The sequence below is a fragment of the Orycteropus afer genome, unplaced genomic scaffold (assembly GCF_000298275.1).
Source record: "Orycteropus afer afer isolate SDZICR_OR568_19922 unplaced genomic scaffold, OryAfe1.0 scaffold00084, whole genome shotgun sequence".
In the NCBI taxonomy this organism is placed as follows: domain Eukaryota; kingdom Metazoa; phylum Chordata; class Mammalia; order Tubulidentata; family Orycteropodidae; genus Orycteropus; species Orycteropus afer.
Window position 1 is genome coordinate 6,132,383 of NW_006921671.1, and position 27,738 is coordinate 6,160,120.

At 42.8% G+C, this 27,738-nt stretch overlaps 1 protein-coding gene across 1 annotated transcript in view; it reads left to right on the plus strand.

Annotated features, from left to right (window-relative positions):
- The window catches only part of TANC1 (tetratricopeptide repeat, ankyrin repeat and coiled-coil containing 1), a 258,142-nt gene that overhangs the window by 197,572 nt on the left and 32,832 nt on the right, over positions 1-27,738 (plus strand). The window contains exons 14-17 of the mRNA XM_007941851.1: positions 673-795; positions 7,571-7,807; positions 12,677-12,862; positions 15,005-15,083. Of these exons, the coding sequence (XP_007940042.1) occupies positions 673-795; positions 7,571-7,807; positions 12,677-12,862; positions 15,005-15,083 (625 nt within the window). The remainder of the gene's footprint in view (positions 1-672; positions 796-7,570; positions 7,808-12,676; positions 12,863-15,004; positions 15,084-27,738) is intronic.

A 27,738-nucleotide genomic window follows, 5' to 3' on the forward strand; every position in this document is an offset into this window, starting at 1 on the left:
GTCCCTTCTATTCCTATTTTGCTGAGAGTTTTGATCAGAAATGGGTGTTGGATTTTATCAAATGCCTTTTCTGCATCAATTGATATGATCATGTGGTTCTTCTCCTTTGTTTTATAGTAATTGTGTTTTTTGAGAAGTCATCAAACTGTTTTCCATAACAGTGTACCATTTTACATTCCCACCAGCAGTGGATAAGGGTTCCAATTTCTCCACATCTTGCCAACACTGTTAGCGTCTGATTTTCTGGTACTAGCTATCCTGGTGGATATGAAGTAATAGCTCATTGTGGTTTTGGTTTGCATTTTCTCAGTTGAGTAATGACATTCGGCATCATTTCATGTACTTATTGGCCATTTGTATTTCTGCTTCGGAGAAATGTTCTATTTGAATCCTTTGCCCAGTTTTTGATTGGGTGGTTTGTCTTTGTTGTTGAGTTATAGGAGTTATTTATATATTCTAGATATTAAGCCTGTATCAGATACATGGTTCCCAAATATCTCCTCCCATTCTTTAGAATACCATTCTACACAGGTCCAGATGTTCTTTGTGTGAGTCACAATTTTCACCACGGATTCAGTGCATTACCTACACACTCGAGGGCATGCTCTCTTTCAAACTGATGCTGTAGTTGGGAAAGGAGACACTAAGATACATTTTTCTGATTGTTTCTAGGGCCTCAGTAAGAAGACAGGAATCTCTTCAAGCCATCTCCAAGCCTTGTGGATTGGTTACAGCACAGAAGGGCTATCTGCTGCCCTCGCCTCTCTCAGGAACCTTTACACTCCCAATGTGAAGGTGAGACAGCATGTCTGAGGGAGAGACAGAGTCCCCTGCCTCTGCTAGTGGGAGAGAATGTCAAGAACATCTTAATGGCATGGAGGGATGGACACAGGGAAGAGGTGACTGTTGGGAGGAAGTGGGAAGGGAAGGTGATGAATTGTGGTAAGTGTCATGAGACAGTGTATATAACCTGCTGTATGGAAAGTGAATTTCCTCTGTAAATTTTATGCAAATCACAATATAAGGAAGATGTGGGTAGTTGGGGTCTGCTTTGTGAACACACAGTTACTGTGCCAGAGCGGATGTGATAAGGAAGCAATTCACAAAGGAAAACGAAAGTCAGAGATTTCCAGGGAAAATTGATGTTTGAAGTGTCCTGAGTCAGTAGTATGACTATCTCTTTATGGCTCATAGATAACAAAGCATTGATGGGTGGCACAAAGAGATGAGCACCCAGGAGGATACTGTGAAAGGCTATCGTGCACACATACATTTATGGTGATGGAAAAAGTATCAGAATCTGCCCACTATGAGCTAAAAGCTTCTTATCTCCTCAGCATTGGTCAGTGACTACCGTGTCACAATGTTCTGCTGAGCTTTTTAGGGTGAGTTGTCCTTCCTAATTATTGTAGTCTAAGCATCTCAAGCATAGAAAGGTAAAGCATCCAGGTAAGGCCACAAAGGTTAGCATCTGGGCCTGCTTGAGTACAGGCCTTCTAAGCCCCAGGCTTGCCCGTGGAGGTTCTGCAGTAGTTTCCAATATGCCAGGTGGTTCTCTTAAATCATATCTATAAAAATGACCAGCCCAAGAAGGCCATCCAGTGAAGGACAAGGGAAAGCCCTGGCCCAGTGTTCTGGGCATCTGTCTTCCACTTCCCCTTACTTTTGTCTGTCAGAAGTAAGAGGGAGATGGGACCAGGCACCCAGAGATGTGACTGAGGGGTACTTCTAGGGGGACTTTCTGTGCCTCTCCCTACTGCTGTCCACTTGTCTCACCAAGGGTGTCCATCTGTGTATCTGGGTCTTGCAGAATGCTTCCTGTCTCTGGTTTGATGTCTGCTCTGCCTGCTCCTAGTGCCTTCTGGCCTCTTGGTATGTTTAGAGGTGAAGGGGGTAAAGAAGCAGACTGTGAGAGCCTGGGCCTCAGGAAAGACTTAGCAGGGCACCAACTCTGGAGTTGAGTCACTGCTGCCCAATGCAAGGCTTTGGTGAGAGTTAGAGAAAGACCATGGCCCAGGGTGGGTACAGATGATACCTTTGCAAAGATAAAGGTACCTCCTCTTCCAGGTGGACTTAGGCTGTATCAGAGTTCAAAGCTTTATGGACAGAGGGCTCCTTGAGCTGGCATCTCTGTGCAGGGCACAGACTGTGCAGCTATACATGTGACTCCTGTGTCCTTCCTACCAAGTGCTGGCTGTTTTGCTTGTTTTCTCTCACTCCAAGATCACAAGTTTGAGTGTTTTTGTCTTGCCTGAACTCTACATGCAATTGTTTATGTTTTATGTGTGTGTTTTATTCAAGTTATAAATACATTAAGAGCCCTGGTAGTGCAGTGGATAAAGTACTCGGCTGCAAACTGATAGGTTGATGGTTCACGCTGCTCCACAAGAGAAAGATGTGGCAGTATGCTCCCATTAAAAATACAGCCTCAGGAACCCTATGGGGCAGTTGTACTCTGTCCTTTGAGGTCGCTGTAAGTTGGAAATGACTTGATGGCAACAGGTTTAGTTGTGGTTTTATAAATATGTATTTATAATCTAAATATATTTATGTTTGATTTTTAAAGTTCTGTGTATAATTATTTTCCAATAACTTCTCAAGGGACAGAGAAACTTAACCCCCCCTCTTTTTTTTAAGTTAAGGAGAACTAGTTCCAAAATCCTGCTTACTGATAACAGGAGGCTCTAGATGAAGCTATTCTAATAGCAATGTAGAGAAAACCATTTCCTAAGTTTAGATTTCAGTTAATGAACAAGTTAAGAATTTTGTTTCACTTGGATTTTATAGAAATTAGAGCTAAGGTTACTACAATAACATCACTTCATCTTTCGTTTCAGCTAAAAGTTTATCTTTTGGCTTCTCCATACTTAATAAAATTTTATAATGATGACAAGGGACAAAGAAATAAGAATAGAAGTGGTAATACCTGTTTTTACTGCTGGAATGAATTATGGGAACAGAGTTATTCTTTTCTCTTAATGTGAAGAAAAGTAAATGGAAAACGTCATCCTCTATTGAGTAAGAGTTTTTAAGACTGTAAATTAAAAAGTAGCTCGTAATAGTGTAATGAGTTTGACCCTCTTGGGATTATAAATTTTCCTCTGTAACATATTTGAAATCTTTTAAGGGTTATTCATCTGTACTTTGTTTTGGGGAACTCTCGTGTCACCTACATCCACCCCATCCCCAAAATTACATCACTTGGCTATAGAATTTTAAGGCTTTGCATTATGCTTCTGTTTCTTTTATCTTTGACAAAAGAAAAAAAAAGGTTTTTTACAGAACCTTGAACAAATTACTGTAATTTAAAATTATGCAGCAATTAAAGGACTTTTTTTTTTTTTTTTAGAGTATTAGATGTTGTCATACAGAAATGAATGTCATTTTGAGCAATAATTGCAGTTTGCTGTTTTAGTAAATTAAAGTGATTTAACTTGCTCAGGGATGATTACTTGGTAGATGGCTTTTAATTGTAGTGGTAAGCCAGTGATTTCTAACAACTTAGTCTCCCTTTACTAGGCCAGATGATGTCAGCCAGGACCTGGCTGACATGCTGAGGTCTTTGCCACCAGGGCTCCCAGGCACCCATCCAGCTAGTTGTTTTGTTTACATTGTCTCCTAGGACTGCTGCCAGCCATGGGCTTCCCAAGGCTCTGGACCCGGGAGAATTCAGCTTGTGATGTACCTCAGGCTGAAGGCAGGGAGTAAGGGGAACAGAAGTTAGACCTGGACTTCGGCCTGGCTTCTTTTGGCTGGGGGATGCAGTCATATTCCAAATCACAATTAGGTGATACACACTTTACAGTGGATGTGCTTAGTGAACCTCATTGCACCTATAGAGAAAACTGAGTGTCCTCTTTCTGACTGCCAGCCGGTGCCGCCTCTGTGTCTCATGACAGCATTGCTTCCTCTCCTCTGTCTCCCACTCCTGTAATCGCATGACCCCCTCCTTTTTTGTTTTCTCAAATTCATTAAATCCAGCAGTTTGTAGATATTATTTCTATTTTCACGTGTTTCCAGTGAAGTAGGAAAAAATTCTCAGGACAAACCATGCAAAACCCCTTCCTTCAACACAGTGCAATCCTTACGAGAGCTGCTACTTCTGCTGTAAAGCTGCTTGCTGTGTGACAGTAGTTAGCTTTGTGCCCAGAGCTGATCTTCTCCTTACTCCCTCCAATCCTGTTTTCTTGCCTGTAAAACCAGAGGTAAAGTGGAACCCATCTAGAGTCATTGGAACTTAATGAGATGGTGTACATTAAAGTCGCTGAAAAAGAGTTGGCTTTTTAAAAAAAAAAAAAAAAAATGTTCAAGACACGTTACTTTTTTTAGTGATTCACACATCTCTGGAAACTGTCACTGTGGTATAGGCACCTAAGAACTTCTGGATGATGGTTGTGTGGAGGAACTACCTACCATGATCACACCAGGTGACTCATGCCTACCTCGCATATGCCTGAGATCTCTCTGCTGCTGACCAGAACTGGGTGGGCACACGTGGTGATGTGGGAGGGGGAGCCCAGACCTCAGGGTCATCAGGCACCTTGGGCAACTTCTTTCCTGTGCCTTCCAGGAATCAAAGTCCTGGGCTCTCGTCCTTTCTAAAGACTATAAAAGGGTGTGACAATAATAGTTAATATTTATTGAGCACTTACTGGATTCTGAGTACTCAGCTGAGTGCTTTATGTATATGCACTTTCATCTTTAATCTTCACAGCAACCCATTAGAGTGGAACTGTCTACCCACATTTTTTTCTAGATGAACAAGCTGAGGCTTAGGGCAGTTAATAGAGCTTACCCCAAATCACACAGCTGGCAGGGGACTTGGCCCTGAGCAAGCCCATGCTCTGTGGCTGCATTTATCACCTGATGTGTTTACAGCCTTGGCTGCCAGCTAGAATCATCCTGGGAGCTGTGGATGCTGAGCCCCAGCTCCAGTTAAATCAGAGTCTCCAAGGGAGGGAGGGGTTCAGGCATTGGAAACTTTTCAAGCTCCCCAGGTGACTTCACTTGCAACAGGGTAAGAAATTATGGGTTACAGGAAGATTCATAAACTGGTAGGGTGTTAAACAGTAAACATACCTGCAGCATTGCACCAGCAAAGGAGATAATTTTCCCCCAAGAAGCAGATGAAGTGTGAATTGATGACAGACACTTTTAGGAAAAGTCCTGCAGCTAAGCACATACCTTCTAGTTAAAGACTTTTAAGGTATTAAACAAGATAGTACTGAAAAGCACACCTTCTAGCATTGCTGCCAAAGAATACCTGTTGGGTAGAAAACCAGAAAAAAAATGTTATTAGGAAGCATCTGAAGCACAGATAAGATTGAATAATTTGCTGAGAATCACACAGCACACACAGTTAAGAGACTGATTGAAAACTGGAATTATTTAATTTTTTTTTTCCCTCTCCCCTTCTGTCAAGCTCATGAGTCTCAAGAGGGAATGGATTGATGGAGAAGAGAGGATAAATGGCTGTCAGAGCCATCCAGGGAATTTACAAACTCTTCCTGCCTGTCTCCCTGTGCTAGAGGCTGAGGTGTGCTCTTCAGTGGTGGTGTGTGTTTTTTGGGAAAGTTTCTCAGGATGCTTAGCCCTGGCTTAAAGCCAGTTTCCTAGGCCTTGATGAAATTCCCTAATATTTTATCAGCAAAATCCTACTCTCCATATAATGATAATTATTCAAAGGGGGGGGGGCTTAATTTAGCACTTACAATTTTAAAATACTTTTGAATTATATAAAGTTCTGGGAGTTTTTATAACCCTTGTATATCTGTGGAGCAGGCTGGGGAGGATTAGGCAGTTTGCCTGAGGTCACATGTTATACATCAATGTTGAGACAGGAACACCCATTTTCTGATTTCTTAGCAGTATGTTTTCTACCTTTCCCTCTGCACCTGCTGGTTGACAGCAGGAGGCTGGGCTGGTGCTGGCTTGGGTCAGGTTACATGAAGCCCCTCTGATGCGTGCAGATGACCGGGTGGATATTGTCAGGGTCTCCTCGGCACTGTGGATGATCTGCACATTCTGATATGTCAGTGACGGTCTTGACTATGCACAAGATTTTTACACTTGGACCATCCCTCTACCTGTGAACTTCTGTATCTTAGAACCAGTGCCTGGGGTAAGAAAGAAAAGAAAAACAGTACAAGAGGGGATGGAGAGTGACTGGGATTTGTGTGTGCTAGTGCTCTGTAGGGTGGGTGGAGGAGGTGTCTTATAGGGAGTGAGGGGGCATTTCACTCCAGGACGTGGTCTAGGAGCAGAGGTTGATAGGAAGCGATGCTCTGGGATCTGTGTCTATGGAGAGACCATTCTAGGCAGAGGGAGCTGCCAAGGCCAAGGCCATGGCCATGAAGCCAGGGCCTGCTTGGCACATTGCTACATGGTCAACAGGGCCAGGGTGGCCACAGCAAGGGGAACCAGGGCAAAGGGTTCTGGGGGAGATTATCAGGAGGAAACTGGGGAACTAGATCCAGATGATGAGGGGTTCAGGTCTCAGTGGCAGCTATGGTGTCATCAGATTTCACCCTATTGCTTCTATACTCATCCTTGTGCTGTCTTGGGATTCCTGGTCATAGAAATTGTCCACATCGATCAGTTTGTAAAGAGTCCTGGTGGCACAGTGGTAAGTAGTCAGCTGCTAACTAGAAAGTTGGCAGTTCTAACAAACCAACTGTTTCTTGGGAGAAAGGTATGGCAGTCTGCTTCTGTAAGAAGTACAGCCTTGGAAACCCCATGGGCAATTGTGCCCTGTGCTGTAGGGCTGCAATAAGTTGAAATCGACTCGACAGCAGTGGGAACAGGATCAGTTTGTAAATAGTCTGTCAGCTTCTCTTATGGACACGCATCACTGAAATGTCCTGCATTTCATATTCCTTGCCTTTCTTTTATATCTTTTAAATATCCCCTTGTGGTTCTAGTCATATAAATGACACAGTGTGTCTTATGGTTTTCACACCCAGTGAGCAACTCATGAGATCTGCCAGGGTTGTGCTCTGGGGGTGATTGAGGCTGTTCAGGATCATTTAAATCTGTGGCTAAAAAATAACTTCAGCTGGGACCAAAGAAGTGAGTGGAGGATAGACGTAGTAATTAGTGAAAAATAGGTTATTTTCTGGGAGGATTATGCTATTGACAGTCAAAGAACTCATGGACATTTTCATGCTCTGCTTTTTTTGTTAGGAACTTTTTTTTTTTTTTTTTTTGTAAAGAAAGGAGTATTATTTGTATTTACATGGAAGGCAAGAATTCTGCCACTGAACATCATTGACCACTTTGTTAACAGTGGTTTTCAAAATAGCATCACCATCACCTGGGAGCTTGTTAAAAAATAGCCATTTTCTGGTGCCACCCCAGACCTGCTGAATCAGAAATCGGGTTGGGGTGCAACAGTCTTCTGCTTTAACAAGCCCTCCAGGTGATTGTAACACACACTGTCAAGTTTGAGGACCACTGGATTAAAATGGTTATGTGGACAATGGAAGATATTGCCCTTCTCCTGGAGATGTTGTGGAGATTGATGTTTACCTGAGAAATTAAAATGATCTTCCTGGGGGATATTGTCCAACAGGTGAGCCGTCTCCTGATCTTGGGTGGAGCCAATGTGAACTACAGGACAGAAGTGTTAAACAATGCCCCTATCCTGTGTGTCCAGTCTCACCTTGGTCATGAGGAAGTTGTCACTCTGCTCCTGGAATTTGGTGCCTCCCTGGATGGAATGTCAGAGAATGGCATGACTGCCCTCTGCTATGCAGCAGCTGCCGGCCACATGAAGCTGGTGTGTCTGCTGGCCAAGAAAGGGGCCAGGGTAAGCAGCAGCCATCCCTGTGAGGGGGTGGGGCGTGGGGTGGGAGGAATATTTTCGTATCATTGCTAGACTTTTTGTCATTTAAAAAACAAAGCGTGGTAAATATATATGTAATATATATGCCATCTGAGCATTCTTCACATGTATAATTCAGTGACATGGTTTGACCATCACCTTGTGTCAGTGTCACCATTGTTTGCCTCCAGATTATTCTATCACCCTTAATAGAAACTCAGTCCCCTCTAAATTCACTGCTAGAATCGTTATCCTCTGGGCCAGATGTCCTTTTGTCTCTACTTTGTGAAATTGCAGTGAGCAGAAACAAAAGGCGTAGAACTATAGGTGTTGGTTGGTTTGTAGTGTTGCTTAATGTGGATGCTCCATGTTTGCAGCCTTCGGAGAGAGTTGGACCATGCAGTTTGCTCATAATTGTTACTACTATTGCACCAGGGTGGGTGCGCGCACATCTGTTGTGTGTGTGTGCGCATGTGTGCAGAATTCCAGGGCGATTCCTGGCCTCTAGCCTCGTGAGGAGGGCCTTCCTTTGAAAAGCATACAAGGAATGCCCTAGGACTCACCACAGAACTGAAGTTAGCCCCGTAATTGGTTGCAAAAGTTTGATTTTTTTTTTTTTAAACTAATTTGTCAATTTATTTCATCTCTGAATATTTAGGTTCTCATGGATATGTTCTTAATCTTTTTTTTTTTTCCTCCTGTGATTTCGGTGAAAGTTTACAGAGCAAATTCATTTTCCATACAGCAGTTCATACACATTTTGTCTCATGACATTGACTGCAATCCTCATGATGTAACAGCTCTCTTCCCACTTCCTCCCTGTAGTTAACTCTTCCCTGTGTCCTGCTTTCCTATGCATTCCTGCCCCCTGGGCTATCTCCTTATGCAAATAATGCCTTTCTTTTTTCCCATGATTGATCATTCTAAGGAGTGTATCTACCTGCTGTAAATGTTCACCCTATATGCCTGTCTATTGTTTGGTTGGAAGCCACAGGAGTGAGTAATTCCAGGCCTGAAGGGTAACTAGGAGTTATAGTCTTGGGAGTCTGGCCAGGCTCTATCAGACCAGTAAACCTGGTCTTCTTTTTTTTTTTTTTTTTTAATGATTTTGAGTTTTGTTCCACATTGTTCTCCCACTCTATCCAAGATCTCCTACACTGATCCTTTTCTGAGTGATAGACAATGGTAGCCAGGCACTATCTAGTTCCTCAGGTCTCATGGTCATATAGGCTGAGGTTTGCATGGTCCACTAGTCCTTTGGACTAATTGTTCCCATGTGTCTTTGGTTTTCTTCATTCTTCTTTGCTTTGGACAGGGAGAGACCAGTTGTTACATCTAGATGGCCACTTGCAAGCTTTTAAGACCCCAGTTGCTGCTAACCAAAGTAAGATGTAGGACAATGTCTTTGTGTAGTATGTTACTCCTGCAACTATGTTCCTGAGTCCACAAGTCCAACAACTCTCTCCATCAGTGAGTTGCAAAGGCTTTAAATGTTTGGGTTTTTTTTTCCCCCTCCTGTCCTTTTCTTACCCTATTTCAGTTTATGTCCCTCCCTTTTTTTAAAAACTTCTTAAAAAAAATTTATTCTGGTGAAATATATACAACATTAAGTTTACCATTTTAACCATTTTTAAATGTATACTTGAGTGGCATTAATGACTTCTGTGTTTCGCAACATCACCACCATCTATTTCCAAAACTTTCTCATCATCCCAAGTAGAAACGCCATACCCATTAAGCAATAACTGTTTCTACATGTACATTACAGAGACATTGATTACATTCTTCAAGTTGTGCAACCATTCTCATTCTCCTTTTCTAAGTTATTCCTCCCCCATTAACATAAACACACTGCCCACTAAGATTCCTGTCTGGTCAGTTATGAATGAGATCTATCCCTAACTGTGTCTTTAAGAATTTGTAGGTAATGAATGGAAACAGCACAAGGAAGAAGTGGGAAGAGTGCTATTACATTGTAAGGATTGGAATCAGTGTCACGAAACAAAATGTGTATAAATTGTTGAAGGGAAAACAAATTTGCTTTGTAAACTTTCACCCAAACCAAAAGAAAAAGAAAAAAATTTTTTTGAATTGTTTGTAGGTAAGTTGGACCAGGTGCAAGCAGTTCTTTTATTTAGCTTTACTTTAATGCATGAAAAAGCTGAAACTTTGAAGCACATAAAGCAAGTGAAGGTGATTGTGATGAAGAATTTATTTTGAGTAGGGGTTGATTCAGTCATTTCAAAGTGAGGGCAAATTTCCATAATATTAAAAGATGTTCCTAACCCAGGGACTGCCTGTGGTTCTCAAGAGAGCTAATGCTCAAGGCAGCATTCTTTACTGGTTAAGCTAAACTATTGTTTGATTTTAACAGTATTTTTGGTGGTTTAAGGTTTCAAGGTTATTTTAGGGCAGTAGTTTCAGAAGTTCATCCAGCCTCCATGTCTCTAGAAAATCTGGATTCCAAGTTCATGCCCTTACTGAAACACTGAAATGAGTTCAATGTGTCTTGGAATCCCTGTGCTTTAGTCTGAGGATGATACAGGAGCTAAACTGCCTGGATGGGAATCTTTTTTTCTCCACTTACTCCACAACTAGGATGTTGGCTGGGAGCTCTGGTAGCATAGTGACTAAGGGACTTGACTGCTAACCAGAAGACTGGCGGTTCAAACCCACCAACCACTCCTGGGAAGGAAGGTTGGGCAATCTACTTCCCTACTGATACTGCCTCAGAAACCCAAGGAGGGGTCGCTATGAATCGGGGCCACCTCGGAAACCCAAGGAGGAGTCACTATGAGTCGGGGCAGACTCAACTGCACATAACAACAACAACAACAGGATGTTGGCCACTGTGCTGAACCTGTGTGCCTCCGGCTTATCATCTGTAGAATGGGTATAACAACTATATCTACCTCAGGGCTGTTGTGAACATTAAAATAAATATATAAATAAATTAAAAAATATATATATATATATATATATATGTGAACATTAAAATAAATATATAAATAAATAAATTATATATATGTGTGTATATATATGTGTGTATATATATATATATATATAGTAACCATATATTATTAAGGAGCTCTGGTGGTGATATTGTAGGAGCTCTGGTGGTACCTGAGGCATTTGACTGCTAACCAGAAGGTTGGTGGTTCAAGGAGGTTGGCGGAAGGAGCAATCTACTTCTATAAAGATTTACAGCCTTAGAGACCCAGTGGGGGTCACTATGAGCTGGAATCAAATCAATGGCAGTGAGTTTTATTTTAAGTTATATATTATTAAACAGTTGCTCTAGGGCTGTCTGTCGCAGTAAGCTTTGTGTGCTTTTAGAGATACTATCTAGTGCAATCCTTAAAAATGACAAGGTACCAAATAAAAATCTTGTCATTGGGGTATTTATTTATGTTAGGTTTACTGTAAGCTTTTAAAAGAGTAGCACCCTGGTTAGCATCTCAGCTGCTAACCTACAAATCGGTGGTTTAAATCCACCAGTTGCTCTTTGGGAGAAAAGACTTGGTGATCTGTTCCCGTAAAGATTACAGCCTAGGAAACCCTATGGGGCAGTTCTGCTCTGTTACATAAGGTTGGTATGAGGAATTGACTCCACAGGCACACAACTACCACATAAGCTTGTAACTGGAGAAAAGTGTATTTTGAATAGCAGTAGAAATAAATGGCTGATAATTATGTCTTTTTAATTAGGATATTTAAACTTGAACAAAAATTCTATAGGTGATAACAAGGGTAGGAGTCGTCGTCCCCCCCACAAACTCACAACTTCAGCTCCTGGAAGAAGGGAACTTTGCGTTTAAGCCTTCCCAGTACTCCCATTACCATGCCTCCATTTCTAGATCCATATTGTCCCTTAGCTTTGTTCTGAATTGGGGCCCCCTCCCTTACACTCCTGAGAGCTCTGTAGGCAGTGTGGTGGCTCTTGCAAATCCTCTGGGTGGGAATGCAAAGCACCCCCAAATTTCTAAGCATGACAAAGCTGGACCTCATTTCCTCTTCCAGCCCCAGTATTCCTAGGTTTAAACAGGAGACAGTCGCTTGTCTGACAGCCCTTTGGAGCTTTAGAAGATACACGCTGCTGTGGAGTAGGATTCAACTCATAGCAACCCCTCCTTGGGTTTCCAAGGCAATATCACTATGGAAGTAGATTGCCCAACATTCCTTCCGAGGAGTGGCTGGTGGGTTTGAACCACCAACCTTCTGGTTAGCAGTCAAATGCCTTAGAAGATACACAGCATGTAAACACTCCCCCTTTGTTGTTGATGGCTGGCCTTCCCTGGTTTTGTGGCCCCACTTTATGTGTTCACTTCTGTTTTTACCTGCCTGCACATGGACTCCAATCAGATATCCCTAGGCCCCCTTCCTACACTGCCTCCTGCAGAGCTAGGTGTTACAAGCCCCTCCCTTTCCCTTGCTTTCCTGACACCATGAGCAAAGAACTCTACTATTCCCCAAACACATAGTGTGTCACAGCAGATGTGAAAGGTTCCCCAAACATCCCAAGTTGGGAAGCATCAAACTTTGAGGTTTTGGTACGAGTCCTCATCTGTGTTTGCCAGAGAACTTGGAAGCTCCTCAGTTTGCTGGAGGAACATAACTGAAAAGAATTTTGTGTGGTCCCTATTTCTTGAAAAGGAATCCGAGGCCTGGAACTGTACATGATTACAGTGAAGTAATTCAGAAGATGGGTTGGAGTTCTATAGAATGACATATATAAGTGTGAAGCTTGTGTACATTTGTAGTGGAATGGAATTTGCACACAGTATTTGTGGTTCACTCATGTTCTCAGAGGAAAGGTGATGCTGAACTGTGACCTCTCCCTGCTCCTGCCCTCAGGTGGACCACTTGGATAAGAAAGGCCAGTGTGCGCTTGTACACAGTGCGTTGAGGGGCCACGGTGACATTCTCCAGTTCCTGCTGACCTGTGAGTGGTTGGAGGGTCCCCAGCAGCCAGGAGCACTGAAGAAGAGCCAAGCCCTGCAGCAGGCACTGACAGCAGCTGCCAGCATGGGCCATAGCTCGGTGAGTGCATTCAGTGAGGGTCCTTCTTGGGAAACTAGTTCCCAAATGGATAGGTTGCATTTGCCAATTGCCTTCTTCTGAGTTACGAGCCTGTGAAGCACTGAAGGAGTGAAAGGCAGTGAGGGTTTCAAGATACAGCAGTTGTTTTGACAACACAGAGAGGTCTTCTACTGAAGACAAGCAGAGCCTTTCCATATTCTTTATTCTCCTCTCTTGCTTGTCTTTCTTCCTCCTCAATCCTACTTTTACCCTGTAACCCTCCTGTTTTCTGTTTTTCACCCTTTGATTCATTCTTTTGTCTACGTGATCTTTTAAAAATAATCACATGGAATCCTAGTTCTAAAATTGTTCTTCAGTATTTGAATGGTTTTTAAAAATAGAACTTCAGTGCTTTTGATAGCATGTGAGAATGCTTGTCATTTTCAGTTCCTAGACAGAAGGAGAACTTCATGCAGTGTTTAAATAGAGCATTTATTTCTAGTAGATGTCAGTGTGCCTGAGCTTGAAGATTTAGTTGTCATTTCCTGACCTGTGTGTCTTAGCTTTATCTGTGGAGTAAATAACATTTTTATCTACTCTCTTCAATGTGTTTTTCAGTCTGGTACTTTCATGAAGACAGGACCCCCCCCCCCCGTCCCCCAATACACTACACACACACACACACACACACACACATAGAGAGCTTAGTGGCTAATTTTTGGCAGTAATTTTTAAAACATTAAAAACACACTTGCATATATACTCACAGACTGCTAAATATGCATATATAAGAGTACAGATGTTTCTTTTTAAACTATTGGCCAAATCTGAGAGGGTCCAGAATGTAGAAAATCATCAGAGAAGACAGTGAATGTCACTTGTAGACATGACCCTTGTCTCAACTCCTATGCATGCCTTGTGTAAAGCTGGCTAGGAGGAATACTGTGCAAAAACCACCTTAGCACAGCTATTATCTGTTTCATGAAAAAGGGTAGAATTCATTTCTCAAAAGACTTTGAGTGTATATAAGTTTTCTATTGCTGCTGTAACAAACTACTATAAACTTAGTGACTTTAAAACAACATAAATTTATTATCGTACAGTTCTGGAGGTTAGAAGGCCAAAATTTAAGGTATCAGCAGGCCAGCACTCCTCCTGGAGGCTCTAGAGGAAATTCCGTTTCCTTACCTTTCCAGCTTCTAGAGGCTGTCTGCATCCCTTGGTTCACAAGCCTTCATCCATTTTCAGAACACATCGCTTCAGTGTCTGCTTTCATCATCCAGTCTCCTCCTCCCTCTTACCTCGATACCTTCTGCATCCTTTTCATAAGGACTGTTTTGATCACGTCAGGCCCACCTGGTAATCCAGGATAATCTTCCCATCCTAAAATCCTTAACTTAATCATATCTGCCATTTCTTTTGTATCATCTAAGTTGATGTTCAGAGGTTCTGGGGAGTAGGACTTAGACATACCTGGGTCCTTCATTCAGACTACCACAAAGGGTGTGGATGTGAGCCTCAAAGATGAATCAAAGATGGCTTCATCTTGCTCTCTTGTCACTGCCAGCACTCAACGTGATCATTGGGCTCAGTTTCAAGGCTCAGAGACTTCCATTTCTCAAGGAGGCATTGTTTCTGCCTCCACACCTGTAGCCCAGCCTGCTCTTTGATGAGGATTCCCACAGGGAAAAGAATAGTGCTGTCTGTTTAAAAAAAAAAAAATTATTTTGAGGGTACTTTATTTTACTTTGTTGAAAAGGTATACTTCACTTTGTTTTCCTCCTTTGTGAAAAACGGATGCACTGTCTTCTGCATATTCATGCAGAAATTGTACTTTGTGTGACCAGTGTGTCCTTTGTTATTAGGCTGGCGTATTTGGGTCAGGCTGGAATTCATTAGAATTCTGAGTACCTCGTAATCCTGTACAGTGTTACTGAAATTCACTGAGATTATGATTTTATATATATAAAAAATTCTTCTCAAAGTGAATGTGTGAATAGCATATGAATTATGCTTGAAAATGGTTTTCATTATATTTTCTCTTATTGTGCAGCATGAGATAATAATGGTTAAAAAAAAACACACTTTCTCTTTTGATATGTGGGATATAATAAACGCATATTGTCATGAGAACTCATTAAATTACCTTGCCGTTTCTGACAGGTAGTCCAGTGCTTGCTGGGAATGGAAAAGGAGCATGAAATAGAAATCAATGGCACCGACACATTGTGGGGAGAAACAGGTAATTATGGTTTCAGTACTTGTAGTCTGGGGCAGCTTTCTTGATGTTTTAACCCCCGTTTTGGCCTATTTGTCTTAATATGTACAGTCCTATTTATATTTTCTCTCAAGGCATTTGAAGTTTTGAGCTTTTTACACTTTCCAAATTAGTAGTAAAACTTTGCTAGAAGCTTACAAAATTTGAATCACTTTCTAATTAGACTAGCAGTTAACTGTGCATCTGACGAATGTCAGATGGAAATACTAAATAAGGTGGTACTCTGGTTTCCGAAGTCATCACACGTTCTTCCTATGAGCCGTTGGAAGAAAGCAGGGCAGGAACATTTGCCCCATTTTCAGGTGAATAGAAGATGGCTCATTCAGGAACACTGTGGTCTGCCATGCCTTATAGAATTGTTACAGGGAAGTGACTAAAACTCAGGCCTACTTAAAATAGTGAAGACAAGATACAGTGATTTAAGAGTCAAAGTCTATTTCCATTGGTTTGGTGGGGGAAATGTCTAAAGTGTGAGGAAAGAGCTTGAAGGGAATTCTTTTTTTTTTTAATGTATTTTATTGAAATATTATTATTTGCAGTGAAATACACAAAACTAAAGTGACATGGGTCAATGCGTTTTTTTTTGGGGGGGGGGACAGTGTTTCCTCCACTCCCCTCCTACCCCTGGTAATCAACAAAGTTCCCTTTCATATATAAACCTCACCTTCACTTTTTACAATAATGAACTAATACTGTATTTGTTCTTCTGTGATTGACGTCACTCAGCATAATGTCCTCCAAGTTCATCCACATTATGTGGTGTTTTGCAGATTCTACGTTATTCTTCAGTGTTGTATAGTACTTCATTATGTGGTAGGTTGGTTATCCATTCTTCTGTTGATGGGCATCTAGGTTGTTTCTACCTTTTTGCTATTGCAAATAGAGCTGTGATGAACATGGGTGTGCATCTATCTGTTCTTGTCCTGGCTCTCACTTCTTTAGAGTATATACCTAGTAATGGGATTGCTGGGTCAAATGGTATTTCTAATTCCAGCTTTTTAAGGAATCGCCATACCGTTTTTCACAGTGGTTGTATCATTTTACAGTCCCAGCAGCAGTGCATGAGAATCCCAGTCTCTCCACATCCTCACTAGCATTTGTTATTTTCTGTCTTGTTGAACTTTGCCATTAGTGCTGGGGTGAGATGGTATCTCGTTGTTTTGATTTACATCTCTGATGGCTAATGATCATGAGCATTTCTTCATGTATCTGCTGGCCACCTGAATATCCTCTTTGGTGAAGTGTCTGTTCATGTCTTCTGCACATTTTTTAATTGGATTGTTAATCTTTTTGTTGTTGAGGTGTTAGAATTGAGGGGAGTTCATTTTAATGAAGATTTGAGTTAGTTGCTTGTCATGTGGGTGCTCTCATGGCATAGTGCCTAAGGCATTTGACTGCTAACCAGAAGGATGGCAGTTCAAACCTACCAGCCACTCCTCAGAAGGAAGATTGGGCAATCTACTTCCACAAAAATACTGCCTTGGAAATCGAAGGAGGGGTCACTATGAGTCAGGTCCAACTTGACAGCAGTGAGTTTAGTTTTTTGGTTTTGGCTTCTCAGGTTAACAGAGATAATGCCTCTTTGACAATTTCCATTTGACTGAATTGATATTAAATATAATAAATTATGACTTGTTAGTTGAATATTGTTTTTTAATAAATGTACCCAAGAGTGGTATGCATTTCTAGGCTGTGTTCCCTGTGTGTGTATGGCATATATGAATTCCATTGTGTAGATTTCATTTTCAAATTCTTTCTAACAAGCCAAATGGTGGGTCAAGTTTATTAGCTCATTCAGCTGCACTTAGGAGAAGCAGCAGAGGTTTTCCTGGCAAGGCCCCGTGACCACAGCTATTTGTGTGGCTCTCCATCGCTCATTGTGGTGACACCTGAGGGACTTCATTACAGAGAAAACACAGCATCCCAAGTAGAGCTGGATTATGCTTGGAGCTAACAGTGTGTTGATTTGAATACTCCTATTAATTCCTTATGGAGTCTCTCTTCCATCCTTGTAAGTAGTACAGGCTGCTCTGTAATTTGGTGAAGAAAAGTTTCTATCATATTCCATAGTGTGCTGTGGGCAGTTATGTAGCTGAGGAAATAAGAACATGGCTTTGCTGACAGAAGAAGGTTCCAATCTCTGCTCTCTCATTGCCTAGGTTAGGGGCCTTGGACAACTTATACAAGCTCCATTTGCCACCTCTGTGAAATGGGTTAAATAGTACCTGTTTGCTAAGGCTTTGGTGAAGGCTGAGTGAGATAAGACAGTCTGCCTGAATGGACCCAGCAATAAAAGTTCTGGGGCATTTGCAAAGTCTAAGATGAGCCCAGAACTCTTAATTTTCTATTGAGCATCCTGAGCCATGTTCAGGTGATTTCTGGCTTCAGGTAAAAGAGAACTTCTGTAGAGAAGTGTGCCTCACCTGTAATGAGCACTGAAGAAGAAGTGTGTATGATGCTGCTGCTGCTGACGAATTGTGTGGTCTTAGTAAGAACTTCACATACTCAGTGGGAATCCTTCGTCTTTAAAAGTCCCTTTGAAATAATTAGCGTGGTTGGCTGCTAACCATAAGTATGGAGGTTGAGTCCACCTAGAGGCACACTGGAAGAAAGGCCTGGAGATCTACTTCTGAAAGATCAACTACTGAAAACCTGAATGCTTTGGTTACTTCATGCGACTACCAGAAAATACCACAAATGTAGTAGAGCTTTAACAAGCAGATTTATTCTCTTACTGTTTAGGAGGCTACAAGTCCAAGTTCAAATTGTCAGCTCTAGGGACTGGGTGAAAGCCCTTGACCTTGGGCTTCAGCTCTGCCTCTTGCTCCCAGCGCATTGAAGCTGGAGGCGTCTCTTTACTCAGGCAGTTCCTGGCTGCTGAGGCTGACAAACCCAAGGTCAACAAGTAAAATGGCATACTCCCAAAATCATCAAACAACACGGCAAGCCACTAATTCAAGTCCATTCACAGTCTCAGGATTGGCAGACAAGATGGCAGGCTCTGAACGGTGCAGGATTCAAGTGTACCAAAAGCTGGAGACCTTCCTCCAAGCTTCTGCTTATACACTGGAAGCAGACCACACCCCTAAGGCAGCTACTCAGCTGCTCCAGTAGATTCCACCATGGAGTTGATTTCCAGTCTCATCATGAGGAATAATGTATCTAGCTGCCCAGCCACCCAAAACCAGGCCCAGCCAAGTTGACACACAACTACCACATCTATGGAGCACTATTTTACCCTGACAACATGGGGCTACGATGAGTTGGGTCAACTGCATGGCAACTGAGTTAGTTAATCTTTTAATATTCAAGGTCATTTTGGTTTTTTTGCAAGAGAAAAATCCAGAGAAGGGTAGACTGCACTTGAGGACTCAGTATGAGCTCTCTTTTTCTCATGATAAATAGCCCTGAATTTCAGCATTCTTCCTTGTGGAACATCTGCCAGATGGACATGTGAGATACACTGTAGACTTCCTGTTAACCACTACCACCCATTGCCACAGAGTAGATTCCCATTCATAATGACTCTAGAGTACAGAGTAGGGGACAGAGCCCTGAGAGTTTATGACCACCATTGTCTGCTACCTTACAACTCTTACTTTCCAGGTCTGTTTGTCAAAGGAATACTTTGAAGTCTTAGGGAAAAGTTTTACCTGAGAAACCATCTGGCAATGTGGAGCTTTCCACGAATGCGTACTGCATGGTCTAGAATGTGAAGTCTGTGTTTGGGATTCGACCATGCCGTGGCCACAGAGGGTCCTGGCCTGTGAACCTGACCCCACTGTAGGAATGTCCACCTATGAGGTGGACGTGAAGACTGCTGAAATCCTAAGACCCTGATTGAGTCATTTTACAGTCTTGTTCTCCTGCAGCCTCATCTTCAGGCAGCAAACCATGGAGCTTCCCCAGCTTGTGTGGGCTGCTGGACAGTGTGCATTGCTTTTTATTGTTTTCACATCAGTTGTTTTGCTTCCTGGTTTTCTTTGGTCTTTGTTACTGGGTGACAAGTGGTGCTTTGTGTCTAAAGCTCTCCAGAATGGGCCTTGCTTGTCTTCTTCCCAGACTCTCCTGCCTGAGGTATGGGAAGATGCCAGAACAACTGCAAGCCTTGTGGATAATGCAGTTCATTATTTCTCTTTGTACACTTGTATAACTTTGTGCTTGTCTGTTCAATATAGATTTAAAGCCACTGCTTGGCTTTAAAATAGCTGATGGGTTACAAGTCAAGGTCTCCGAGGCCTCTTTTTGGCTCACCTGCCCTCCTTGTTTTCTGAGCAATGACCCCGCTTTGTCTAGCATAGCTTCCTGCCTGTCTCTTCTCCCCTCACAGACCAGAAGTGAGGACACTTAAGTGCACAAAGTACTTCTCCACTTTATTTCAGGGAGAGGCCCTTGGAGTCGGTATGTGCCTACTCTATAGTAGAGTATATACCATTCTAAAAGTGCAGTTTTCATGCCTGTTGCTGATTGAAAGTAACAGGTTGTCAGTGAGAAGTGGATGCCAGCAGCAGCCAGGGAGGAGGGAGAGCAGTCAGCGAGCGAGTGAGCTGAGGTCCCTCGTCACCCAGACCATCAGTGTGGGGATAGGCGATCCTGCTCCCTTGGTGCCCTGGGCATCTTGCTGCTGCTGAGCAGACTTGTCAGAAAAGGGCACAGTGCCTCTGCTAGGTCTAAAAGGGACAAGCAAATATAAAATTGACTTTTCAGCCATTCATCTAAAATGCTTGCAATGTTTAGTTTGGAAGGTTATTGCAGTAAATACATAGCCTTTAGAAAACTTGTGGAGGAGTTGGTTTCTGATTTTATCAGTTGTTCGCAAGTTTCCCTTTTCACCAGCAGTCGGCCCTTTGCTTTCCTTGTCAGTGTAATGTAGAGAGCCCAGCCCGCCGCATGTCAGTTGCACAGTTCTGGAAGCTCTTTAGCCTTTCTCCTCCTGTTGCTCTTGTTAGCTACCATCGAGTCACCTTCACTCATGGTGACCCCGTACACAATGGAACGAAACACTGCCCAGTCCTGCACCATCCCCATGATTGGTTGCAAATCTGACCATTGTTATCCGTAGGGTTTTCGTTGCCTGATTTTCAGAAGTTGAACACCAGGCCTTTCTTCCTAGTTTGTCGTACTCTGGAAGCTCCACTGAAATCTGTTTAGCAGCATAGAACACGCAGGCTTCCACTGACAGATGGGTGGCGACTGAGCATGGGATACGTTGGCCAGCATCAAACCTGAGTTTCTGCATGAAGGGAGAATTCTACCACTGAACCGCCAGTGCCGCATCTTCTCTTCCTTGCGGTTAAAGGCTCAGGTGGAGAATCAGTAGTAGTATTAGAAAAAGGCTCAGAACAAATGAGGATGGGCTTGCTGGTGTGTGTCTCTACCCAACCGCACTGCCCTCAAGGCTGATGAAGCTCCTTTGTCCTGTGACCATTCACAGATTTGGTCAGGTGGTCTCATACCAAGGGTTTCTGGGTAGCCTGGAACATGGCAAGAGCCCAGCAGATGCTGTGTTATCTCTCTGTCAAGCATTCCATAGCTGTGACAGTTAAGTACTGGCTCCCACAGAATCCCAACTAAACTAAGTTACTGTTTTCATGTCAGTGTTTGATATGAATCAGCCCAAACCTAAATGATCAGAGATGCTTAACTGGTGACTTCATGTTGTTGTGAATTATTAGAGGAACTGTGTTTCCAAACTCCAGACAACTCTCAAGTCTGCTATCTGTGCTTCTGGTCAGAACTTCTCACTATTCATAGGGGAATAGGTACCCATCTGTTTCAGCACTTGCCATTTTACTGGCCAATAAGCCTGTCTGGTAAGCAGAGCCTTCCCTTCCCCTAATTCCTTTGGGTCACTTTGCAGTTCATTTCATAACACTTTTTGCTGGGTGCTTTCGAGTCAATTCCAATTCACAGTGACCTCATGTGACAGAACAGAAGGCCCCATAGGGTTTTCTAGGCTGTAGTCTTTGTGGAAGCAGATCACCAGGTCTTTTTCCTGCAGAGCCACTGCTAGGTTTGAACTACCAGCCTTTCGGTTAGTAGCCACACTTTTAACCCTTCCACCACTAGCGTGCCTTTTATCGTGCTTACCAGTTATATTATTGTTGCTTAATAAGGGTCTGGTTCCCCAAAATTGTTAAGTCCAAGAGAACAGAATCTCTGTGTTTCTCTGCTCACCTGTGTATACAGTGAGTGTCTTGCGCTGTCTGGTAGAACTTTGTATAGTGAAGGAAATATTCTCTGTGCTGTCCAGTGTGGTAGCTACTAGCTACCTATGGCTACTGAGCACTTGAACTCAACAGTGAGGGACTGATTTGCAATCTTATTTTATCTTTCTTTAAATTTAAATATCCACATGTGACTAGTGACTGCTGGATAGGACAGTGCAGGTTTGGTCCAGTGCTTGTGACATAAGTGAGGACCAAATGGACAAATGGGTTTAACAAAAATATTGTTGTTGTTGTTGTTGTTGTTATGTGCTGTCGAGTCAGCCCCGACTCAGCGACCCCTCCTTGGGTTTCCGAGGCAGTATCACTACGGAAGTAGGATTGCCCAACAAAAATATAGGTGTATAATATTAGAACAGGTGATATTCACTTGGCAGAATAATTTGGGAGAAATACTTACTGCTGGAAAGACTCCCTAGGTAGCATAAATGGTTAACTACTTGGCTGCTAACCAAAAGGTTGGTGGTTCACATCCACCCAGAGGCACCTTAGAAGAAAGTCCGGCGGTCAGCTTTCAAAAGATCACAGCCACTGAAAACCCTATGAAGCAGGTCTATTCTGCATACATGGGTCTTCATGAGTCAGAATCAAGTCATGGCAACAATTTTATTATTACTATTATTATTTACTATTTGTTATTAGAGAGGGATAGGAGTCCATTCATGCCTAATGACCTAGTCTCCTAATTGGTGTTGTAGCACAAATGTGTCCTGTGGTCCATAGTGTCTTAGATACTCTTTCTGAGCCATCGGAATAATACATGAGCTAAGGGCATGGTTGGGTGCTGGAAAGTAATGCTGGGAACAAAGCTTGGAATGACCAAAAATTGGTGTGAGCGTGGCTGAGTGGACGGGATGGCACCTACAGCCCCATCTTTGTGTCTGTAACAACTCTCTCTGCACCACCATCCCTGATTGTCCACCTCGGGCCACACTGCACCCTCTTGCTGGTCTCAGGCAGCAGCCCCGCCCCCACCGCATTTCCTTCTGATCCTCCTGACTGCGTTACAGCCTGGCTGCCAGCAGGGCTTCACATGAATAGGAGGATGCCCTGCCCAATGGCTGCCTGCTCCTAAGGACTGCTTTTTCAATTTCTGAAAGGTAATGCCCTGTCAGAGCTGTTAAAAGTCTGACTGAAATACTTCATTTAATGTTTTCTTTCATGTCAAGTCAGTGCTACAGTGCTATTTTAATTGGTAAAGACTTACCATAGTATGTTGTTTATTGCCAGAGCTATTAAAAACACTCGGTTTGCCTCTGTTTCTAGGAAGGACTGAATTTCCTCCACTGTGAATTGAGTAGATTATTTCTTTGTATAACACACTACCTCCCTTTTCGTAGTGTGTTGAAGCAGCATACCTCAATGTGTAAGCTAATCACAGTTTTGTATTCTCTAATTCTGGAAAGTTCTAGATGGAACCTGGATAATACTGGAACTTGAGTCATTGGCATTGCTTTGTCAGCTGGGGTGGGCCTGAGCCTTAGGGAAGGGGTTCTCCTACTTGTTTCCATACTGAGCCATGAAGCTAGTTGATGTTATATTTCATACTTGATGCTTTTTAAAGTTTCTGCGAATTTCTCCTCCGTTCCATGACACTGGCTTACTTTCCCACTCTGTGGCCACCCCCTCCTGGGGATGAGGTGGACTCACAGGTCAGCCCAGGTGGTTGACAGCACCCAAGAGCACCTGATTGCATGCACCCCAGGAAGCAGAAGGATGTCTTATTTTTGCTTTTAAAATGACCCATTATTCATTAGAAGGAGCTCTGCTGGTATAGTGGTTAAGGCATTTGTCTGCTAACCGAAAGATCGGTGGTTCAAACTCATCAGTTGCTTCTCAGAAGAAAGAAGAGGCAGTCTGCTTCTGTAAAGATATATAGCCTGGGAAACCCAGTGAGGGTTGCTGTGAGTCAGAATCAACTCAGTGGCAGTGAGTTTGGGTGTTTTTTTTTTTTTGCTCATTCGTTAGCATTTTTGCAGGGACTAGGGGGTTTTATTTGGTGAATATTTTATGTAAATTTAAAGTTTGACATTCACATATGCATGTACATCTTAGGGCAGGATTTCAGGTGAGAGACTGGAGGGAAAGGGTTTGGTCATTGCTTGTTAGGGCATGTGGAGAGTGTGTGTTAAGTTGAGCAACAGATGGAATTTTCTAAATATGCACTAAAGAGAAAAAGCTAAGTGATTTTCTGTCAATGCCTAAGATACTGGAATTTTTGTAGGACTGAGCACCTCACTGGCACTAATATTGGAACATTCTTGCCAGGGCATTCCTTCCCCGGCCAGTGTTTGTTTTAAGAAGGTACAATAAGATTGTAGGCATGAAAATCCAAGTTTCTGCCAGTCTAAACAAATGGAGAAGTTCTTGAGTTTCTTTGGGGTGGGGACCATGATAAGAGGGGTAACCGAGGCTCTGGAGGGGGGGTGGTAACCTAGGACCCTGAGGGACATGGTAATCCAGAGCTCTGGAAGGGGGAAGAGGAGGTAGAGTGACCTAGGATACTGGGGCCAGGGGGTAACCCCAAACCTAAAAATAAAACTCACTGCCATCGAGTCAATTATGACTCATAGTTGTAACCCCATTGGGTTTCCGAGGTAGTGAATCTTTACAGAAGTAGATTGCCCGGTCTTCCTTCCACGAAGCAGCTGGTAGGTTTGAACTGCCAACCTTCTGGTTAGCAGTCAAATACCTTAGGCACTGCGCCACCAGAACTCCTAAGAACTGAGATGTGCTGGATTTTCGTACACCCTGTCCACTCTTGCTCTAGCAGACTCCTGAGGTTTGCCCCTGAAAGGGGTGTGGTCTGGAGACCACTCCTTTTTTCAAAATGGCAACAGAAATTAACAGATTTGTGCCTGTCTGCCCTACAGGGCAGGGCTGAGGCACAAGCCTATGACATGTTGAAAACCCCTAGAAATGGTAGCTTGACTACTTTCTAGAAGTCTGCTCACCCACCACTTTTTATCATGCTCTTGCAGTACATGGGAAGCCATCTTTTTAGGTGAGTAGTTCCTTCCTATTCGTTAGAAAAAACTGTCTTCAACAGAAAAGTTTATTCATTTTGTCGGCATTTTGGTAGCTTAAAGCACCTTTATTTATAAACACTTTCAGTCCTACAAAGACTATAGGTTGTGGTGGAACCACTGAGACTATGGCCCCTAGCTGCCTTTCAGGTCTGGAATTGAACCGCTTTCAGCCAAGCAAAAGACAGGCTTGTGAGTTGAACATTTACCTGAGGTAGATACACTCCTTGGAGAGAACAATCATGGGAGAATAGAAAGGCTGCTTATGCACCAGGAGACAGCTCAGAGGGCAGGAGTGCATGGAGGGATGGACACAGGGAAGAGGTAACTATTGGGAGGAAGTGGGAAGGGAGCTGTTGCATTGTGCTAAATTGTGGTCAGTGTCATGAGACGAAGTGTATGTGAACTGCTGTATGGAAAGTGAATTTGCTCTGTAAATTTTCACCCAAATCACAATAAAAAAAAAAAAAAAAGAAAGACTATAGGTTGCTTATACACATCCTCACAAAAATACCGTATTTATTTCTTTCAATTTCTTACTGAAACGACACTTGTATTTTTTCTTTTTAACTTTTTGAGACTGGATGTGAAACTGTGTAAAGTGGTTTTGTGACAAATGCCTCCTTTTAACATTGACACCTTGTGTGGTGTCCTGAACATAACTACACCCTCCCAGCCTTGAATGACAGAATGAAGAGCAGGACGTTACATGCTTCACATAATTTGGTACATGAGAGGCTGTGTCAGAAATGCAAGCATTCTTGGCACACTTCAGGAAGTGCCAGCTGTTGAGAGCTGCAGTCCTCTGTATGAAATGGGATTTATGTTGTTCATGTTTTAGGAAATAGTTTTAAAATTGAATTTACGTTATTTATAGTACACATTCTTCAAAGGATTTGAAGAGGCTTATTTGAGATAGTATATGTAAGAATAGGACAGAAATTAAGCCAGGAATAGGACACAAGGAACAGCACAGATATTCATGCCATAGTGTCCTGAATGTCTACCAAGTTGAGCTGCTGATTAGGTGTTCATCTTGGTGACCAGAGGTGGAAGGTCAGTGCAATCATTTTAGAGCTTTCTTACTGTCTGTGGGAGAAGCCTTACCATTTCTTCAGGGAAATAATCATTTTCTGGTCCTGTAGTTCTAAAGTAGTATACATAAAAGGCTATTTGACTAAACATTTTTAAAGGCTTCCTGGCAGCAATGAGAACTCAATCTCCATCCAGACTCCCTGATCTCAAATCCAAGCCCAGCCTTCAGTAGCTGTGTGACTTTAGACACATTGTTTAATTTCTCCTGGCTTTATTTTCTTCATCTGTAAAATAGGGATGTAATAGGAGAAGAGAGACCCCAGATTCAAACAGGTTCAATAGAGACACTTTTATTAAGCCTTGGACAGAACAAAGGACAATCATCCTGCATGAGAAAGCTGAATGGAGCCTGCTGTGTTATAGCCATTATTAGGCTAATTATATATGATTTGAAAAAAGGGAATCATCACAAAATCATGACTGGAAGTAGATGGGTTCATTCATCACTGTTACAGATGGGGCTACAGAATCAGTGGAAAGACCATGATTGGGATTTGAATATAGGAAAGGTTACAGGATTGGTTCTGGGCTTGACTACCTGGCTGGGGGTCTTCTGGATAGGCTGTGACTCATTACCCTGCATCCTGAGTCTTGTGTCTACCAAACAATACCAAAACCCCAACCTTAATTTAATTCAGAAAAGGACATTCTGAGGCAATTTCCCTAATTTCTTTGTGAGAGTATAATCTACTTTGGAATAATACTCTTCCTGAAGGCAAACTGCCTCTCCCTAGGTTTGTCCTGGAACTTGTCTGTGCATAGCCACAGTGATGGTTTAATGGTCAGAAAGAACCCAAATGGCATCTAGAATTTACGTCAAGGCTCAAAGTGGAATTAGGACTCCCACTGCAGACCACAGCCTTCCCCAAACTAAGTGCTTTAGAGTGTAAGCTCTAATACAGGGATAGTAGTGATACTGACTCACCGCTGTTAGTTGTGCATTATGTAATATACACTTGATTGTTGATATTGGTTATTACTGTACTATATTATGAATTTGTTTTACCTTTGATCTTGACAGTATTTAAATGCATATTTAAGGGACAGAATCTTGCAGTTACTCTGCCATTACTTTCTATCATAGATGAAAGGTAGAAAAGAATGTTGTTAACCAAGTGAAGTTCTGTTTAAAAACATGTCAGTTTTTTAAAGACTACCTGGGCAGTTTGAGGTTCATGTTCAATCTTTAATCCTCACACAAGGACTGACAATGTGTTTTTACAGTCGAATTTTGAGCATTCTGGTTCCCAGATCTGGTTTCTTCCTTATTTCAGTGCCTCACAGGAAGCTGGTTGGGAAACGGGTGATGTGGGGGGTGGGGATATGTTCTGACTTGATATCTGATTGTTGCCTTGTGGCATAGTGCCTAAGGCATTTGATGGCTAACCAGAAGGCTGGTGGTTCAAACCCACCTGCCACTCCTCAGAAGGAAGATTGTGTAATCTACTTCCATAGTGATACTGCCTCAGAAACCCAAAGAGGGTCGCTATGAGTTGAATCCAACTCCATGGCAGTGAGTTTGGGTTTTTTTTTTGCCCTTCAGCACTGATTCCCTTGCTCTGACCCCAGTTGGGCCTGCCTGGCTCTGGCTTTGAGCCTGAGAGCCTGAGCTGCTCCAGGCCTTCCTGGGGGAGTTGTGCCAAAAGGAGAACAATAAAGGGTCAGTGGGGTGTTGAAAACAAAGGCTTGTTGTATTCAAAAAGTATCTGGGCAGTCTTGCTTCCCCATTCAGAAGGTCACTGAGCAGTAGCGCCCCTTCTGAACAGAGTTCCCAGAGTCTGGGGAGTGTTAGAAGCCGACTGTGGACCTCAGGGCCAGTGGAGTTTCATCTCCCTATGAGATTACATTTTTAACAAGCGCAATCTTATTTTGTTTCCTTTTATCCTTTAAATCTATGGAGATGAAGAATTTATGGCTGTATGTTTTTCTATGTAACAGAAACCCTTCCCCCCCCTCAGTGAGGAAGGAAATGCCTAACAAAGCAAATATTTAGCCCTGTTCCTTGAAGGTGGGGGGAGGGAGGTTGCCTTGCCTTTTGGGGGGTTTAGGATTGTGGTGGGGCGAGGTGCTACTTTGATTCATTTGAAGGACTTTGGGACCAGCCTCTGAGGCCTTGGGTATGACAGCCCAGCCCAGCCCAAATGACAGCAAAGCCAAGCCCAGGCCATGCCCAGCTTCTCTGCATTGTTGTTGTTGTTATGTGCCGTCAAGTCAGCCCTGACTCATAGCGACCCCTCCTTGGGTTTCCGAGGCAGTATCACTACGGAAGTA